General features: G+C 45.7%; 1 protein-coding gene across 1 annotated transcript in view; it reads left to right on the plus strand.

The window, feature by feature from the left end:
• KIF11 (kinesin family member 11) overlaps positions 1–19,575 on the plus strand; it is a 57,438-nt gene extending 37,863 nt beyond the window's left edge. Inside the window, exons 14-22 of the mRNA XM_038764615.1 lie at positions 424–596; positions 2,258–2,383; positions 2,466–2,609; positions 5,069–5,208; positions 7,803–8,082; positions 10,397–10,619; positions 12,083–12,234; positions 15,775–15,915; positions 19,271–19,575. Of these exons, the coding sequence (XP_038620543.1) occupies positions 424–596; positions 2,258–2,383; positions 2,466–2,609; positions 5,069–5,208; positions 7,803–8,082; positions 10,397–10,619; positions 12,083–12,234; positions 15,775–15,915; positions 19,271–19,405 (1,514 nt within the window). The 3' untranslated portion in view covers positions 19,406–19,575. The remainder of the gene's footprint in view (positions 1–423; positions 597–2,257; positions 2,384–2,465; positions 2,610–5,068; positions 5,209–7,802; positions 8,083–10,396; positions 10,620–12,082; positions 12,235–15,774; positions 15,916–19,270) is intronic.
• Positions 19,576–20,807: the final 1,232 nt, after the last annotated feature.

Raw genomic sequence — 20,807 nt, forward strand, 5'->3', positions numbered from 1 at the left:
CTTATCCTCACTCTCTGTGAAGGAGACATCTGAACAAGTCCAGGAAATTTTTAGCCTCAGTTGACCGAATGAACAGGGCTTTGTCACATTGTGGACAGTTAAAGTCATTGCTTTACTGTGTGTTTAACCCTGTCTCTAAAAGGTTGGCTGTAAGTCATGGGTTCTAATCCTGACTCTGCCATTTGTCTGCTGTGCGGCCTTGGGCATGTCACTTAAATTCTCTGTGCCTCAGTTACCTCATCTGTAAAATGGGGATTAAGATTGCGCCCCAAGCGGGACAGGGACTGTGTCCAACCCGATTTGCTTGTATCTATCCCAGCACTTGATACAGTGCCTGGCACATAGTAAGCACTTAACAAATACCATTATTATCATTATTATTTTAAGTAGTCATCAGCTTCCCATCTCCACTTCTTTTTCTAGGCAACCAGATGACTGCCCATCTATCTTCACTGAAAGATATTACAAAAATAGCACTGGGATCTTTTACATCAATTACAGAAATGGTTTCTACAGGTGTTTCTCAGTTTTCTGATGCAGTATCAAAGGAGGCATTCTTGGAGGCTGAGAATCGAGATATTCTTCAGAAACGAATTGTTCGTAACTCTTTCGACCTTATTTGAATCAACTTTGAGAACTGTTTCAGCAACAACTCTGAGCTGTTACTGCTTATTCCTTGTAACTGAAGGTGGTTGAATGACTTAGCGTGCCCTTCCCTAATGTCCCAAGGGATTCCATTTCCAACATATTTCAGTCATGATTTTCTAGAAACAGAAACCTTATGACCCCTAGGCTGTATAGAAGGGAAGGGGCCAGCCTATTCTTCTACCCCAACACCTCTTACTCATTTTTGTAGCTAGTGAAACCTCTAGCTTTATTCTGTAAACCTATTCAACCCTTTCCTTCCCCTCTAAAAAAATGACTCCCACGTTCTTTTCTCCTTCTCTAGTTCCTGTTGTATTTCAAATAATTTTCTTTTGCATTTTTTTTTTTTGTTTTTTAAAGGAAACCTTAGTTTCTGGTTTTTTATGTATGTGTTTGTGTGTCTACTTTGTGCTGCCGTACCTGGATGCTTTGTGGATGTTTTATTTCGTCTTCTGTGCTATTCTTATATTTGTGCATGGGGCTCCTTTTGGAGCCTCTTGAACTCTCTCAGACTTAATTTTTCTTTCTTTGGGACCCTTGAAATCATTTTCTCTAAGGCTGCAGCCCACATTTAGCCCCTGAACCAACAAGCTCCTTCAGTTGGACACTGTCAAATCTGGAAAGGTTCAGGCTCTGGTTGGTTCTACCCACTGCCTTAGAAAATTCCTCTGGGGCATTCCAAAATTGCTGGCAGTTCAGACCTTCTGTTCCTTGGAAGTTCTGGTAACTCTCAGTGGTAATTTCTTTTTGAGACGCTTTGGTAGGGAGGAGGGGATTTGAGATGACTAGGGCATAAGATATTTTTTAAAAATATTCTCCGCATTTATCTAGACTCTTTACTTACAGATATTATCATTATTATTGTCAAATCTCCTCCAAGAGGCCTTCCCTGAATAAGCCCTCTTTTCTCCAGCTCCCTCTCCCTCTGAATCCTCTACAACTTGGTTCTGTGGCCTTTGGGCATTTCATATTCACTCCACCCTCAGTCCCGCAGCACTTATAGTACAAATCCAAAATTATATCATTATAAATTACTTATATTAATGTCAGTCTCCCGCTTTAGACTTGTAAACTCGTGGGCAGGGAGCGTGTCTACCAACTCTGCTATGCTCTCCCAAGTACTTAATCTGTGCAGAGCACTGTACTAAACCCTAAATAAATACCTATGTTGATGATGATGATGATGATGATGATGGCTAAGCTGCTTGGCTTAGTGGAAACAGCCCGGGCTTGGGAGGCAGAAGTCGTGGGTTCTAATCCCAGCTCCGCCACTTGTCAGCCATGTGACTTTGGGCAAGTCACTTCATTTTTCTGTGCCTATTACCTCATCTGTAAAATGGGGATTAAGACTCTGTGCCCTACATGGGACAACCTGATTACCTTGTATCTAGCTCAGTGCTTAGGAACAGTGCTTGGCACATAGTAAGCGCTTAATAAATACCATTATTATGGATTGTGTCCAATCTGATCAACTTGTATTTATCCTAGCACTTAGAACAACGCTCAACACGTAGTAAGCTCTTAATACCGTAATACTAAGTAGAGATACTGGTGTAAACATCTAAAATCTATTTGAGTATTTGCTAACTTTTCTTTCTCCTCTTTAAACCAGGAAGAGCATAAAACTGGAATGCAAAAATCACTGGAAATGATTATTTCACCTATAGTGACATCTATATTGGAACTCAACTGTCGCTTAAAGGATTCTTTTAAGATGATAGGGCAGGTCCAAGAGAAGGTAACGCACAAGGATGTTACCTAGAATCTTGCAACCAAACAATACCGTCTATAGAAAAAACAAATCTGTTTCCTTCTTATAGATTGAAGAGCAAAAAAAGGAAGCGAGCGTCTTTCATGACACTCTGTGTGAGCGTCTCCTTGAACTAGAGGAAACTACTGTCTGTTCTCTGGCTGAAGCCCAGCGACATTGCGAGACTTTATCCAAGGACCTGAGGCCCATCAAGGTATTCCCTCAATACTGAGTCAGGAGCGGAGGCAAGTGGGCTTAGAGCGTAATTGCCTATGTATTCAAGAAATTCTCAGAAATTTTAGATGGCTTTAATGGTGTCAAATCCAATAGCACTTTCCACAGTGGCGATATTGAATGAATGGGGATGGGGACGGAGTGTTTATAGAAAGGTCAGAAACATCCATCACAGCAGACCGGCATGGTTAAGAGAGAGAAATGAATTAGGGGCAAGTCTCCTCACGTGGTCCGGAGGGAAAGAGCAGAGTTACACCAGCACCAGAGAACTTTCAGAAATGGGCAGCAAGATCTAGAACTGTGCTCAGCGCTTAGAAGACTGCTAGGCACATAGTAAGTGCTTAACAAATACCATAATTATTATTAATCCTTTTCCTCTTCCCCTTAACCCTCTGCCCGCAAAAATCAGAACCGTTCTCTGGTCCTGGATGTTGACTGGTTAATGATAACCAACCAAGGCAGGTAGCTTCACGAGCAAATAATAGTAATAATGGCATTTGTTAAGCACTTACTATGTGCAAAACACTGTTCTAAGTGCTGGGGGGGATACAAGGTGATCAGGTTGGTTTTGGTAACTGTATGTGTTTGTCTCTGGGAGGGTGGGAGTGGTATTAAAAAGGTACCGTTTCCTTTCCGTATGTAATCGCCTGAACAATGCCAACTCCTCTAAGGCTGGCTCTTGTTTCAGTTTCCACCAGTTGTCTCCCTATTTTTTAACTGTCCTCTTCTCCGCTACAACCCAGCTAATGCCTTCTGTGCCGCCTGAGTAAATGCCCTCCTCCTCGTCAATCCTAATTATTGAGCATCCACTGAGTGGTGCTTTTTTGCGGGAGGGCAACAGAAGCAAGCCAGCTCTTAGAAGAGTGCTTTGCACATAGTAAGCGCTTAATAAATGCCATCATTATCATATAGCCATAATTCTATTTATTCCGACGGTTTTGACACCTGTCGACGTGTTTTGTTGTCTGTCTCCTCCTTCTAGACTTTGAGCCCGTTTTTGGGTAGGGGCCATCTTCATATGTTGCCGACTTGTACTTCCCAACCGCTTAGTACAGTGCTCTGCACACAGTAAGAGCGTGGCTCAGAGAAAAGAGCATGGGCTTTGGAGTCAGAAGTCATGGGTTCAAATCTTGACTCCGCCACTTGTCAGCTATGTGACTTTGGGCAAGTCACTTCACTTCTCTGTGCCTCAGTTCCCCCATCTGTAAAGGGGGATTAAGACTGTGAGCCCCACGTGGGACAACCTGATCACTTTGTAGCCACCCCAGTGCTTAGAACAGTGCTTTGCACATAGTAAGCGTTTAATAAATGCCATTATTATTATTATTATGCACTTACTATGTGGCAGATACTGGACTAACCTAGTGGATAAGGTTGGGCCACAGGCTCCTCTTGCTCCCTGGCCCGGTGATGGATGAGGATGAGAAGCATGCCCGATTCCCAGGTATCCCAAAGTGATCCTCTGAGGACGAGGCTACCGTCGGATCATGGCTCTGAGCTGCTGCAGCATGGGTTTAAACCTCATGGGGTGACCCAATAATAATAATAATAATGATAATCATAGTAGTATTTGTTAAGCACTTACTATGTGCAAAGCACTTTTCTAAGCGCTGGGGAGTTACAAGGTGATCAGGTTGTCCCACGGGGGGCTCACAGTTATAATCCCCATTTTACAGATGAGGTAACTGAGGCACAGAGAAGTTAAGTGACTTGCCCAAAGTCACACAGCTGACAGTTGATGGAGCCGGAATTTGAACCCATGACCTCTGACTCCTCTGACTCTTTTCACTGAGCCACGCTGCTTCTCCCATCAAGCAGCCCTCTCCTCTTCCTCCCACTCCCTCTCCTTGTCCTCCTCACTCACCCCAAACCTCAAAAGGAAAAGTTGGCCCCCTTGGATCAGAACGTTTCTTATAAAATCAAACAAATTATTACATGAAAAAAGGTACCGTTTCCTTAACGTATGTAATCGCCTGAACAATGCCAACTCCTCTAAGGACAGCTCTTGTTTCAGTTTCCACCAGTTGTCTCCCTATTTTCTAACTGCCCTCTTCTCCGCTACAACCCAGCTAATGCCCTCCGTGCCACCTGAGTTAACGCCCTCCTCCTCGTCCTCATCAATCCTAATTATTGAGCACCCACTGAGTGGTGCTTTTTTGTGGAAGGGCAGCAGAAGCAAGCCAGGCTGTCTTTTCCCTCAAGGAGCTTTCAGTCTAAAGAGAGAAATCTAAAGGGAGTGACTTGCCCAAGATCACCCAGCAGACACGTGGCAGAGTCAGGATTAGAACCCAGGCCCACGCTGTTTCCTGTAGGCCACGCGGTTTCACAAACTTCCCTCTTTGTCCTGCAGCTCCAGGACTCAACTACATTGTATAACTAAAATTCTTTAATGGTTGTTCAATCTGGGTACATACTGAATATTCTCATTTTTATCAACAGAAATTTCACCAATTCATGGCTTCCGTGCAAAGCCAAATGAAAAGCTTTCTTCAGGAATCTGAAGAGAAATTGAATAGTTGTGAAGAAACCTGTGGAAACATTCAGAAACCAATTTGCTCCGGCCAAGAGAGCGTGCCACAGTAAGCAAAGACTTTTCACCGTCTTATTTATGGCAGTGTATCTCATGACTAATGGGTAGGATTCAGCCTAAGTTATTTTGATTTGGTGAGAATGGGAGGGTGCTGGTTATGGAGAATGTGGATTGCTCTTTGTGGAGTATTTGACCTATTGCATTTAGAGGACTTAGAACTAGGGGCGAGAGAGAACGTGATAAAAAGTCTACAAAATCATGAAAAGGGGGGACAAGGCAAAGGTGTGTCAGGAAGAGAGGGTGCCGATTGAAGCCTGAAGGTGGTAGGACTAAAAACCAGTGAAAGGAAACATTTCTTCAACCAGTGAATGAGAAGCTCAAGATGTCTTTTACCACAGCCTTTGTATAGGTAGAAAATAGCAATAGTTTCTGGAGGGGTTAGAATGAATTCACTGACAAGCTGAGGGAGTTCATATTCTCCAGGAGTTTGGAATTTAATCCTGTGGCACTCCAAAGGGCCAGGGACCAGAAGCAGTGCACTACTGTATTTTGTGGATTAAATATGAGAGAGATTTTTCTTTCAATGACATTTACACTCACAGATACAATCTCACCCTGGCTGATGATGATGATAATGATGACTGTGGTATTTGTTGAGTGCTTACTATATGTGTCAAGCACTGTATTAAGTGCTGGGGTAGATGCAGGTTAATCAGAAGAGGCACAGTCTCTGTCCCACATGGGACTTAATTGAAATTGGGAGAGGGCAGTTATCGAATCCCCCATTTTGCAGGTAAGGAAACTGAAGCACAGAGAAGTTAAGTTACATGCCCAAAGTCACGCGCAGCAAAAAAGCGGCAGGGCTGGATTAAAACCTGAACTCCCAGCCCTGGGCTCTTTCTACTAGGCCACACTGCTCCTCCAGCGTTCTAGTGGTTTCTACAGATTTGCTGCAGTTCTGGCTTCTGCTCTTCCCTCAGTGGAAAGAGCAGGGGCTTTGGAGTCAGAGGTCATGGGTTCACATCCCGGCTCCGCCACTTGTCAGCTGTGTGACTTTGGGCAAGTCACTTCACTTCTCGGTGCCTCGGTGACCTCATCTGTCAAATGGGGACTAAGACTGTGAGCCCCCCGTGGGGCAACCTGATCACCTTGTAATCTCCCCAGTGCTTAGAACAGTGCTTTGCAGATAGTAAGCGCTTAATAAATGCCATTATTATTATTATTATCATTGATGGGAGAGAATTTGACCCTGGCAATTGTAGGCCGGGGCCCAGGGAAGGGTAAAATTGCTCAATGAACCTCTTGTGGCTACGGCTTCTGATGCAGTGATCATCTCAGCAAGCTGGCATATGAATTAGTTCTTCCGAAATGAAATAAGGGATCTAGAAGAGTTTTGAAGTTGAGCTCTTTGCAGTTGCCTCTGGATAGCCATCAGTTGGCTGAGCTTTGAATCTCCTCTGTTTTTCATGCATTCAAATTTCTTTTCATTTGGAACTCAAACAAGTAGGCCAGTCTTCCTCAGTTCGGATTTAATACCATTACTTCTTCAGTGGTGGCCGATTGATTGGAGGTGCTTATTCTTGCCAGCATCTAAATACCGATAACTGTCAACTGAATTAATTGAGCACTTATATGTGCAGAGCTCTGTGCTAGCCATTTGAGAGAGTACAGTATAGCAATAAACAAACACATTCCCTGCCCAGAAGGAGCTTAGAGTTTAGATGGGGAGATAGACGTGAAAATAAATAAATTACAGATACGTACATAAGAGCTGTGGGGCCGTGAAAATAAATAAATTATAGATAGGTACATAAGAGCTGTGGGTAGGGACCGTCTCTATATGTTGCCAATTTGTACTTCCCAAGCACTTAGTACAGTGCTTTGCACACAGTAAGCGCTCAATAAATACGATTGAATGAATGAGGGGAGGATGAATAAAGGGAGCAAGTCAGGGTGATGCAGAAAGGAGTGGACGAGGAGGAAGGGAGAGCTTACTCTGGGAAGGCCTCTTGGAGTAGATGTGCCTTCAATAAATCTTGGAAGGCAGGGAAAGTAATTTTCTGTCGGATAAGAGACTGTGAGCCCACTGTTGGGTAGGGACTGTCTCTATATGTTGCCAACTTGTACTTCCCAAGCGCTTAGTACAGTGCTCTGCACACAGTAAGCGCTCAATAAATACGATTGATGATAAGAGGAGGGAAGGTGTTCCAAGCCAGAGGCAGGATGCAGGCGAGAGATCAGTGGCAAGATAGATGAGATCGAGATACAGTGAGAAGGTTAGCACTAGAGGAGTGAAGTGTGTGGGCTGGGATACGGTACTACATCCTATTAGAGCAGAGTGGGCAGACACGTTCCCTGCCCACAGCGAGCTTACAGTCTAGAGGATAAAATGAGATGCATTATCAGAGCACTTGGGGGAAATTAGAACACTAGACAAATCCAAAGTATTATTGGCGCATCGATCACGATCGAACCGTGGTTACTCTCATACTTCTTGTAAGGGCTGGGATCACCATATGAGCCTGAGGTCATCCGGATCTCATCCTTGTGCTGATGGTGGACTCTGGCCTTGGGTGTTAGCGTGTCACGGGTCTTGTCGGTTTCGATGGGATCACCAGATGATGACTCTTCATTGTCCCGCAGGCGTACGAAGGATATAATCAGGAGCGCAACATCTCACCACCTAAATTTCCTTGCTGTTTCTAATGACTTCTCACAAGAACTCCTACAGGCGAACAGTGAAAACATCAAGCTTGTGGATGAGTCTATCCAATACTGTGAACAAGTTAGCAGCAAGCTTAAAGAGGTGTCTCAAGAGAGCCAACAATGGTGTGGAGTTACAACTACAATCATTGCTGACAATTCCGATGAAAGGGCCTCCTGCTTAAAGGATAAGAAGGAAAAGCTTCGGAGTTTACAAATGGTAATTCTTTGTACCAGGCACTTGCTTTCTGGAGAATATGCTTACCAGGACATTGAATGTTCTTATTCTCGGCTATAGGAGCCTAAGTAGTTGCTTGCATTTATCATTTTCACGAGAAGCAGTGTGGCTCATTGGAAAGAGCACGGGCTTTGGAGTCAGAGGTCATGGGTTCAAATCCCGGCTCTGCCAACTGTCAGCTGTGTGACTTTGGGCAAGTCACTTTACTTCTCTGGGCCTCAGTTACCTCATCTGTAAAATGGGGATTAAGGCTGTGAGCCCCAAGTGGGACAACCTGATCACCTTGTCTCCTCCCCAGCGCTTAGAACAGTGCTTTGCACATAGTAAGCGCTTAACAAATGCCATTATTATTATTATTATTATTTTCAATCCAGAATTCCCGAGCACAGTACCCGTATGGAATTGACCCCGATAACACTCTGAGTGGCAGTCAGACTCATAAGAGGGTGGTTGATTCATTCATTGTTGTATTTATTGAGTGCTTACTGTGTGCAGAGCACTGTACTAAGCGCTTGGGAAGTACAAGTCGGCAACATCCCTTTTCTTGGAAACATTTTCCAACCTTGGCTTCACCAACACTGTCCTCTCCTGGTTCTCCTCTTATCTCTTTGGCTGTTCATTCTCAGTCTCCTTATGGGCTCTTCCTCTGCCTCTCAACCCCTAACTGGGGGGGTCTCTCAAGGTTCCCTTCTGGGTCCCCTTCTATTCTTCATCTACACCCACTCCCTTGGAGAACTCATTTGACCCCATGGATTCAACTACCACCTCTATGCCAGTGGTACCCAAATCTGCGTCTCCAGCCCTGATCTCTCTCCTTCTGCAGTCTCTCATTTCTTCCTGCCTTCAAGACAACACCACTTAGATGTCCTGCTGTCACCTCAAGCTTAACATGTCCAAAACGGAACTTCCCATTCAAACCCTGCCCTCTCCTTGACTTTCCCATCACTTTAGCCTGCACCACCATCCTTCCTGTCTCACAAGCCTACAACCTTGGTGTTATCCTTGACTCCTCTCTCTCACTCAATCCATATTCCCAATCAATCCCTAAATCCTGTCGGTCTCACCTTCACAACATGGCTAAAATCCACCCCTCTTCATCCAAATTGTTACCATGCTGATCCACTCATCCTGTTCTGCCTGGATTACTGCATTAGCCTCCTTGCTGACCTCCCAGCTTCCTATCTTCCCACTCCAGTCCATCCTTCACTCTGCTGCCAGGATCATTTTTCTAAAAAAATGCTCAAGACTTGTCACCCCACTCCACAAAAACCTCCGGTGGTTACCCATCCACCTCCACATCAAACAAAAACCCCTGACCATTAGCTTTAAAGCACTCAATCCCCTCACCCCCTCCTATCTCACCTCGCTGTTCTCCTACTAAAACCCAGCACGCACACTTGGCTCCTCTAATATTAACCTTCTTACTGTGTTTTGATCTTGTCTGTCTCACTGCTGACCCCTTACCCACATCCTGCCTCTGGCCTGGAATGCCCTCCCTCCTCAAATCCAACAGACAATTATTCCCCCCGGCCTTCAAAGCCTTATTGAAGGTACAGCTCCTTCGAGGCCTTCCTTGACTAAACCCTCCCCGCAACTTTCCTCTTCTCCCACTCCCTTCTGCGTCGCCGTGACTTGCTTCCTTTGCTCTTCCCCGCTCCCAGCCCCGCTGCACTTATGTCCATATCTGTAATTTAGTTATATTCATGTCTGTCTCTCCCCCCACACCACCACCTCCAAGACTGTATGCTTGTTGTGGGCAGGGAATGTGTCTGTTTATTCTTGTATTGTACTCTCCCAGCGCATAGTACAGTGCTCTGCACAGAGTAAGCACTCAGTAAACGCTATTGAGTGAGTGACAGACTACTTTGACTCTCTGAGTTGTGCCCAGGAATCCCGCATCTATTCATCTCTCTGGACATTAAGACATTTAATGTCCGCCCCATCCCCAACTCCGAAGCACTTATGTAAATATCTTCAAATTATAGAAGATAAATTACTTATTCATATTAACGTCTACTTCCCCTTCTAGACTGTAAGCTCTTTAAGGGAAGGGAATGTGTCTGCTACGTCAATTGTATTGTACCCTTATTATAGGTACTCAATAAATGCGATTGATTAATTGAATGGGCTTGCTGCTCTATTGGGGCGCTTGGGCTAAATTCTGGATCTCAACTTCCCTTTCTGAGAGTAGGACAGTTTGCCCCTGCCTCAGGGGAACCCGATGGGGATAAAAACATAAGGTGGAAGCCCCTGCTGTTTTCATTCCAACGGGAAACCTCATTCCTGTGTCCTTTAGGTTGTGAGCGACGGTTGCAGCACCTCCGTTTCCAAAATCACAGAGAAAGAAGATAGCCGGAAAGTGGTTGAAGAGGGCCAGCTGAACTCCTTTCTCAATCAGATATCAAAAGACAAGGAAAAGCAAGTGGACCAGAGTCTGGAACTTAATGAGATCATTCAGACCGGACTGAATAAGCTTGATTGCTTCCTGCAAGAGGACCTGAGGCAGGACGTCCCAACAGGTAATAATAATTGCAGCATTTGTTTTGTGCTCACTTTGCGCTGAACGTGGGTCCAAGCACTGAGGTAGATACAAGTTCATCAGGTAGGACACAGTCCCTGTTCCCCATGGTGGTCGTAAGTACTGTAAAAAAACGAATGTTGCCCTTTAGAACCGTCATTTATATAAGGCTGGAAACCAGAGTGAGACGCTTTTATTTTCTAAGTAATAATAACATGTGGCATTTGTTAAGCGCTCACCATGAGAAGCAGCATGGCTCAGTGGAAAGAGCGTGGGCTTTGGAGTCAAAGGTCATGGGTTCAAATCCCGGCTCCGCCAATTGTCAGCTGGGTGACTTTGGGCAAGTCACTTGACTTCTCTGTGCCTCAGTTACCTCATCTGTAAAATGGGGATTAAGACTGTGAGACCCCATGGGACAACCTGATCACTTTGTAACCTCCCCAGTGCTTAGAACAGTGCTTTGCACGTAGTAAGCGCTTAATAAATGCTATTATTATTATTATTATTAGTATGTGGCAGGCACTGTATTAAGCACTGGGGTACATAGAAGCTAATCAGGTTGGACACAGTCCCTATTCCACATGAGTCTTCAACCCCCCTGATAACTGAGACAGAGAAGTGAAGTGACTTATCCAAGGTCACACAACAGGCAAGTGGCGGAGATGGGATTAGAACTCAGGTCCCTTTTACTCCCAGGCCCGTGGCCTATCAATTAGGTCATGCTGCTTCTCAAAGGGCACCTTGGTAAAATTTGAATTTGAGCTCAATCTTTTCCCTCAAACCTACCACTGGAACACGAAGCCAAAGTCTAGAGGGAAGTTTAAGGATGGTCCGCGATCTTTCCCACCTCTGTATTCTTTCCCAGCGCTTAGTAAAGTACTCTGGGCACACAGTAAGTGCTTACTAGAAACCATTACTATTATTACTATGAGGACAGAGGTTCCGGAAGGTAACCGGCAAATGGCTTCCGTCCTTTTAGTGGCCCTGTCAGAGACAGAATCTCGAACTGGATGGATCATGGAACTGACCAGTGATAACATTGCGGATGGATCCTGTGTCTTTCGGAGGGTTGAAAGAATAGAAGCAGTATGGCCTAGTGGAAAAAGCACAGTCCTGGAAGACAGGTCACCTGTTTTCTAATCTCAGCTCTGCCCAGTTGCTTGCTGTGTGTGACCTTGAGCAAGTCACTTCACTCCTCAGTTTCCTCGACTGTAAAATGGGGATGAAGTATTTGTCCCCTCTCTTCCTTAGACCTCGAGCCACATTTGGGACAGGGATTGCGTCTTACCGGATTAACTTGCATCTAGCCCAGTGCTTAGGGTAGTGCTTGCCACATAATAAGTACTTCACAAATCCCATCTTTATCGTATTAGAAGGGACAGTCTTTATTGAGCACTTCTTTTGCGCAGGGCACTCTGTTCTGTACCTGCAATTAATTTCTTCATGTGTGGCGACTCGTTCAAGGTACAACTCCTCAGAGAAAGGACTATCTGTACCCAGCCAAACTGCAGAGGACTGAGCCTCGGGATGTTCTTCTGAGCCAGCTGAGGGAAAAACAGCCAGAGCTGTTGAGCTCACTGAACAATGCAGCAAGAACCAATGGTGATGCCAGTGAGGTAAAGTTGTTGGACTTGTGAATTCCTAAATGGATCAATCCTTTCTTTCTTGCCCCCCCCCCCCCCCCCGCCTTCTTCTTTGATGGTATTTAAGTGCTTACTATGTGTCAAGCACTGTTCTAAGCACTGGGATACAATCCCTGTCCCACATGGGGCTCACAGTCTAAGAGGGAGGGCAGGGATTGAGTTCTCATTTTACAGGTGAGGGAACTCACCCGCAGAGAGGTCAAGTGACTTGCCCAAGGTCACACAGCAAGCACTTAAGGGCCAGGATTAGAACCCAGGTCCTCTGCCTCCCAAGCACATTCTTCTTCCACCAGGTCACACTGCTTGCCAAATACTATAATCAATCCTTTTAAATAGCGCGCCTCGGCTTTTCTTCATTCATTTCCCCCAGACCTGTGTTTTGGGTGTAGAACTTCAAAAGAGCAGGACAGGATTTCATGCCCAGTGATTTCCCATTAAAGCTTATATGTGTTTTTCATTTCATTTTGTGGGGTGATTTGCTTTTTTAATATGAAAAATTTGGGTGTCCTTTCCACGGGAAAAGTGTCTTTTCTCAACCTTCTCCAAGGTGATCAGTGATCTTAAGGTGAAATCCAAGTCCCTGGATCAATATACCAAGAAGTAGGTATAGCCATAGAATTAAACACTATACGCAAAGCCTAGTACTCTGTCCTGGGGAAGGAATATACGGATGAGATTTAGATATGGTCCCTGACCTCCAAGGAGCTCATAATGTAAGAATAAGAAGGGGGGTTGGGGAGGAGTTAGCTACAGACATGCAGGGAAAGGCAAACAAAGACAATGATTAAACCCCACTGGACTATAAGCTCTCTGAGGGCAGGGAACTTGTGTAACAACTATTGTATTCTCCCAAGTGCTTTGCACACAATAAATATTCAATAATGTTGGTAAACATAAAAAGAGCAGCAAGATTTCTGACTCCTCAGAGCTCTGCAGTTACAGCAGTGACCTTTCTCCCCGTTTTAAAAGTTGAAAAGGCATCACGGCTGCCCGTGGTCAGTCCTTCCCGGGCTGGAGCAGGGGCTGGTGGGAGTCCTGTTCATATGGGGGTGTGGCGGCATCGATCCCACCCAGATGAGCCCTGGGAGGTTGACTCTGAGGGCAACCTGCTGTTGTTTGAAACCTTTCTCGGCTGAAGCAGGGGCTGATGAGAATCCCCCAGTGCCCCAGGGGTTAGGGCAACCAGGGCATAGTAAAGCTGTGCACTGGAGATTCACACGTGAGGGAAATGGTCACGTCATCCTAGTCACCCTCTCTGGTTGAGTTGCATCTTAAATCTTGACTCTTTCATTCAGCGTCCATACGCTAGCCCTGCAACATGGACGTGACCTTAATTTCTCATCCCAGACCCTCCACTTGTCTACTCTGACCTTGGGCAAATCAATTCACTTCTCTGTGCCTCATCTGTAAAAGGGATTGAGACAGTGAGCCTCATCTGGGACAGGGACTCTGTTCAACCAGATTTGCTTGTATTCATACATTCAGTCGTATTTGTTGAGCACTTACTGTGTGCAGAGCATTGTAGTAAGTGCTTGGAAAGTACAGTTCAGCAGTAAAGAGAGATAATCCCTGCCCACACTGGACTTACAGTCTAGAAGGGGAGAGACAGACATCAAAACAAGTATCTACTCCAGCTCTTAGCACAGTGCCTGGCACATACTAAGTGCTTAACAAATACCATTATAATTAGGGTGTCAGAGGAAGGGGAAAGGGGCAGGCTAAAATCTTCCCCTCTTCCTATTCAGCTATCTGTTAAGCACTTATTATTGTGCTAAGCACTGGGGTAATGACACTACAAGTAAGTTGGACACAGCCCCTGCCTCATGTGGGACTCACAACCTAAATGGGAGGGAGAATAGGGATTTTAGCCCCCATTTTACAGATGAGGTAACTGAGGCACAGAGAAGTTAAATGATTTGCTCAAGTTCACGCAGCAGGCAAGCAGTGGATTTTGGGGCAGTGGGAGAAGGTGAAATCCCCTTGGAAAAGAGTGGCAGGGGACATATTATCGTCAGGAGTGAGCCAGATCTCAGTGAAGGAGGGGATCCGTGATTGGGGCAGAAAGAAGTCAGTGCTGAAAGGGAGATTGCTCATGGTGGAACGGGAATTTCACAGGCTGCGTTTTAGACAGAGTTCAGGGGAGGGTTGGATAAGAGTGAGCTGTCAGGGTGAGATGCGAAGACATTCGCTTTGTATTTCTCCACTCCTCAGAAACCTCCAGTGGTTGCCCATCTACCTCCACAAAGAACAAATTCTTCGCTGTTGGTTTTAAAGCACTCAGCTCACCTCCTTCTACCTTACGTAGGTGATCTCCTGCTACAACCCAACCTGCGCACTCCACTCCTCTACTAACACCAACTCGACCTTAATCTTATCTGCCTCACCCCAAGGGGTTGGTCGGGGTTCGGAGTAGGGTTGGAAGTCAGAGCTCTCGGTTCTAGGCCCAGTCCTGACCGGCAGTGAGAGGTCAGGCAAGTGATTCCTTTAGGCCTCAGTTTCCTCCCCTGGAGAAAGTCCTTGCTCCTTCATAAGGCTGTCATAAGGACAAAATGAGATAAGTAATGTGAAAGCACTTTGGAGAAATGTCAAGGACTGAACAGATCCAAATTATTAGACATGGTGGCCACATTTTTTTCAAATGGTATTTAAGCACTTACTGTGTGCTAAGCTCTGGGGTCGATACAAGCTAATCATTGGAGAGATTAGCAGAGAAGCAGCGTGGCTCAGTGGAAAGAGCCCGGGCTTTGGAGTCAGAGGTCATGGGTTCGAATCCCGGCTCGGCCACATGTCAGCTGTGTAACCTTGGGCAAGTCACTTAACTTCTCTGAGCCTCAGTTACCTCATCTGTAAAATGGGGATTAAGATTGTGAGCCCCACGTGGGACATGGACTGTGGCCAATCTGATTAGCTTGTATCTATCTCAGCGCTTAGTACAGTGCCTGGCACATAGTAAGCGCTTACAAAAACACCATTAAAAAAGTGCTAAGGTTGCTGATGAATGCTTCTGGTAGGTGACTTCTCAGAAGGGCTCTGAGGGTGAGGTGGAAAGTGGTTTGGCAGAGATAAGTGGCAGCGTGGCTCAGTGGAAAGAGAATGGGCTTTGAAGTCAGGGGTCATGGGTTCGAATCCTAGCTCTGCCAATTGTCAGCTGTGTGACTTTGGGCAAGTCACTTAACTTCTCTGTGCCTCAGTTCCCTCGTCTGTAAAATGGGGATTAAGACTGTGAGCCCCCTGTGGGACAACCTGATCTCCTTGTAACCTCCCCAGGGCTTTAAACAGTGCTTTGCACGTAGTAAGCGCTTAATAAATGCCATCATTATTATTATTATAAGGGTTGAGGGAGTTTATCCCCTCCAAAAAATTTTCCTTCATCATTCCTTCCCAGTGCAGTTTTAGCCACCTACACCCCCTCAGCTCATTCTTGTGGTTCATGAATTGATAGGCAGTACACCCTCAGGGAGCTCAGCAAATACCTGTAAAATGAATGTAAAGTTTGAACTTCCTGTTTTCTAGGATCCAGAGGTTGGGAAGCTACTGCTGGAACCTGCTGCAGGAAAACCCGCTCCGGACTCCGTTCACGAAAATCCCAGTGACACGTCTTCTGTAGACGTGAGCATCTGTTATCAAGCCAAAGCAGGAGTTCCATTTTTCCAGGTATTTCTGCTGATAATACTGGACCAGTTCTAAGTCCTACCATGAAGGAAAAGCTGGGCTTTTAAGGGTTTTTAAACAGAATTTTCTATCGTCGTAACTGGAAACATTAGAATTTCCCCAAAGTCCTGCAGAAAAGAAACTTGCTCCATTGTGTTGACTTAGATCTAGTAGTTTTTTATCGTATATTCGGTTAGGCCAAAACGTTTTCATCTGGGTTTTGGCTTGGAACTGTGTTAGGAAATTAGGGAACATTCTTCCACCAACATGAATCTCTTTGGATAGAGTGGGATACCGTATCCAAAGGAACCAAACCCATAAAGAGGCCTGCTTGTCATCTGAGTGGGTTCGTTTGTCAGTCTGCGGGAACACAGCCCTTGATTTCTGTTCTTTACGGTAGAAAGAGTTTTTCTCAGCACTCTGTCGAGCTACTCAAGTTGGATCAATTGCAGTGGAGGAAGGGATGACTGCGTCCCATCTCCACTTACTAGCTGATCCAGCCAGGATCCTTTCAGGAGTGGGCAGAGCAAAGTTGAGCGTTTGTTTGTTTTGTTGTTGTTTATGGTATGTATTAAGTGCTTACTATGTGCCAGGCACTCTTCTAAGCGCTGGGGTAGATACAAGTTAAGTTGGATGCAGTCCCCGTCCCACATGGGCCTCACAGTCTTAATCCCCATTTTACAGCTGAGTTATCAGGCACAGAGAAGTTCTTGGCCTTGGCCAAGGTCACACAGCAGACAAGCGGCCGGGCCGGGAATAAAACCCAAGTCCTTCTGACTCCCAAACCCCTGTTCTCTCCACTAGACCGCACTGCTTCTCTAGGTTCTTAAGGTTCTTTACCCCTGGGGCTTGCAGTTCTCTCAGGCCACAGGGACTGCAGGGAAGCCCAGCTTCTGATCCTCCCCCGCTGCTGGGAACATTCAGTGGGACTCTTCCCACACTCAGCAGCAGTAGGAATTTTTCACTTCACCCCCAGGCGCCTGCCTGAAGCCCCAAGGAAAGAATCAAGGCTGAGATATTCAGATTCCCATCACTTCCCCTTAGCTTCTCCAAGACACTGGGGACCATCTTGCCTTAATTTTTGTCCGGGCATCTGAGGCCTAAGCCCCATGGCCAGGTGGGGACCAAACAGGTCTGTCACCACATCTTCATCGACACCGCCGATATGTTTATGCGGTATCCTGCTGGGATAGTGTTAACTCCTCAAGGATCACGATCTGAGAGAGATGGATTTCTTGCTTGGCGAGGGCATCCTAGAACTTCCTAGACCTGTCCAGACGAAGCAGCCCGGGGCCTCTTCGGAAAAAGGGAACTGGCCCCTGGCATCCCTGGGGCTTAAGGATCAATGGCCTCTCCCCGGAACCTGCTACCACTGTAGCAACCAGGCCCCTCACCATCTCCTGCCTTCTTTTCCCATCTTCCCTGGAGGAGAATAAAGCCAAGCAACAACAGAAGAGCAGAGGCCCCAGAGAGCAGCAATTCAAGGCTGCAGCTGAAACCCTACGGTTGTCAGCAGGAAAGTAAGAAGCCGGCCTGGTTCTTTCACTCTTCCCCAATCCTCTGGCCCTTCACGTTCTCTCACACCATCTTTTCTAGGAATTCTATGTTCATTGTCCCCCCTCACACAACCACCGGCTATGTCCATTCCCCCACCTACTTGTCTTGCACCCTTCCTCAAACTCCCCCGTCACACCATTCTTTCTTCTCTTTCCCCTCCTTAATGACAAGCTGAGAAAGAACTCACTGACTACTGAACTTCATCCTCTTCCAAACAGTTTCTGACATTTTCCATTTCAAGACTGTGGCGAATCCTACAGGCCAGTAACTCTAGGGGAGGTTTTTCTCCTCCAAAGAGGTCTTCGCCCTCAAAGGACTTCGGAGCTGGAGTGGAGAGAATTTCAGATGTGTTTTTTTCACTGACCCACCCGGAAGGAAGTCCATGTAGCCAAGATGTCCTTTGATAACTGACAGAGCGCGACCAGGCTCCTAGGCCTCCACAGGCTCCCTAGCCAGAAGGGCCACAGGGAGCCAGACTCCCCACGTCTGAGCCCAAGAATCACACAGTTTAGCCTCCCCACTATTTAGCATCGTGGGACGAGGACTGTTTCTGACTTGATTATCTCGGATCTATCCCTCTACTTAGTGCAGGGCTTGGCGTAGAGTAAGCCCTTAACAAGCACCATTATTATTAGCTAAGTGCGCCTAATGCAATAGGTGGAGAAACACCATGAGTTAGTTAAGAACAACTCAACTGTGAGAAACACGTATGCACCATATTTTCTGACAGTCATTTCCGGGCTAGTCTCAATTCCCCGCCCTCGTTAATATTCTGCTCAACTCCCTGTGGATCTTGTCGTTCCCATCATCACCTCAAACATAGTTTGTTGATCTGGTGCCTTATCAGCTAGGGAGACGGCTCCCTCTTTGGAGAGTTCTGCTTTAACCAGGGAATGGCGTTTCAACGTCGGAGAAAACAAAAACCTCAAGTGGACCACGAATTTCAGCCCCTTATCTTTAAAAATAAAATAAAAAATGTCGGTCAGGGCTGCCTGCGAGGAGCAATACTTCCTTCTGCCCCACGTAGATGATATACTAAGAACAGCGAAGTGGCCAGAGGGCTGGAGAGGAAGGTGGCAGAGGAGCCAAAGTGCTTAGTGAGGGTTGAACTATGTGTGCATAGAGGAAGTGGAAACCGGCTGGATTGACTTCAAACAGAGTGGCGGTGGGGTTGCTATGGGGCGCTCCAAACAGGACAGGAACTGTTTGACCTGATTATCTTGTATTTATGCCAGCACTTAGCATAATTCTTGACATAGAGTCAGGGCTTAACAATACCACACTTGTTATTATTATTGCAGTATTATTATTTCCACTCTGGAAACTGGCCTAGTGGATTGAGCACGGGCCTGGGAGCTAGAAGGACTTGGGTTCTAATCCCAGTTCCTCCACTTGTCTGCTGTGACCTTGGGCATGTCACGTCACTTTTCTGTGCCTCGATCACCTTGTCTGTAAAACGGGGATTAAGACTGTGAGCCCCATGTGGGACACGGACTGTCCCACTTGATTAGTTTATATCTATCCCAGCACTTAATACAGTGCCTGGAACATAGTAAGCCCATAACAAATGCCTTCAAAAAGAAAACACACAAAACAAGGTCCCTTTGTCCCTCTCCTATCCAGAGAATATGAAATCATTGTCATTCCCACCTAGCTTGATCCTCAGAGTAGAGGAAGGAAGGGGAGAAGGTAATTCCAATTTCTATTTCCAGATCCACCTCCAAAGACTGAAAACCCATGAGAAATACTGAATTTTCGGGGTCAAATGTAGTAATATGTTTCTCCTTCCTTCAATCCACAGCATAAAAAGTCGCACAAAAAGGATAAAGAAAACAAAGCTATAGCCGTCTTGGAAATGGCAAAAGGAGAAGAGACGTTGGAGCAGTACGTGCCCAAATCCAAACTTCCACTGCGAACCCAGCTAAATAATAATTAACTTGGACTCTTGCAAACTATCTTTTTTTGTCACTCCTGGTCTTCCTTACCTGTGTCTGTGATCTTGTAATTCCAAACTTGAACATAAAGCTGAACTTCAAACTTGATTTCCTCTTGTCACGATAAATGTATAAAATATCATTTGGAATTTTTATAATGAATGTACATGTAATAAACCTTCCTCTTGTATGTTTGGTATTAACTCCCTTGACAGTTTAGCCCTTGTCCTTTTATCCGCCGGGGCAGACTGGGGAGCCTCATGTGGGACAGGGACTGTGTCCAACCTGATTATCTTCTATCTACCCCAGCACAAAGTACAATGTTTGGCAGATGGGAAGCACTTAACAAATACCACAATTCTTGTAACTTTTAGAAAAGAGTGGGTCTTCTTTCCTAGGGCTCCAGTGCTTAGAACAGTGCTTTGCACATAGTAAGTGCTTAATAAATGCCATTATTATTATTATTCTCCTCCTAACACAACCCTGGAGCACTGATTATTGGAAAAAGACTCCATAAAATCATGTGACGTGCTGGAGTCCCCCATAGCTCTCCTCCCATCCAGAAAAGCTGCAAGGGTCACTGGGAAGATGTCAGGATATTTTCCAGGCCCCTGCTCCCATTTTTTCCCCTCCACCACCCCAGCAAACCTCCCTGGGAAAAAAAGCAACAAAAAAAACCTCACGTTTGCCCCTTCCCAGGACCCAGGCTGTTTTCAGGAGAGCACCCAGGAATTTCCCTCACCTAGTGCATCAGCACCTTGCTTTCCAATTAGACCCCCCCCCCAAAACAAACTGTTCATTTGCGGTTCGTCTGTTTCTCCCCCCCACCCCCCTTTTCTAGAGGGCTGCTTGTTAATTTGAAGATTGTACACACCCTTCTGGATATTTCCAATTTTTCTTTCCTCTCAGCTGCAAGCTTGGGTCTTTTTTTCACCTGGAAACATCCACACCCCCGGTGGGTCATAATAACCTGTCTGAATATAAAACGTGCTCAAAGTATGTAGCATTTCTTTTCCAGAGAACACTATAAAAGGAAATCCATTGCAAGCTACCTAGCCTACAGGAGTTCAATTACCCTCCTCTCCCCAGAACTTTCACATTCCTCTACATGAAGTGCTGGGGGACAGTTGCTCAGCACTTCCTTGATTCCCTGTCCAGGTTTCATCATTTCAGACCTTCCCCTAAGAAAGATCGAAAGGCGGTCCCATTTTCCATCCCTGCAACCTAATGATACCATTTTTCTGCCTGCCTCAAACAATGTTTCTTCCAGCTGGCTAGTTTGTGCCCCTTTTTCTAAATCCTCCGGTTCTTCCTAATTAACCCGGAGAAAATGTTTGTTTGCCTTATACCAGTTTTTCCTCACTACCTACAATCAATCAATCAATCAATCGTATTTATTGAGCG

Source organism: Tachyglossus aculeatus, chromosome 22 (genome assembly GCF_015852505.1).
Source record: "Tachyglossus aculeatus isolate mTacAcu1 chromosome 22, mTacAcu1.pri, whole genome shotgun sequence".
Classification (NCBI taxonomy): domain Eukaryota; kingdom Metazoa; phylum Chordata; class Mammalia; order Monotremata; family Tachyglossidae; genus Tachyglossus; species Tachyglossus aculeatus.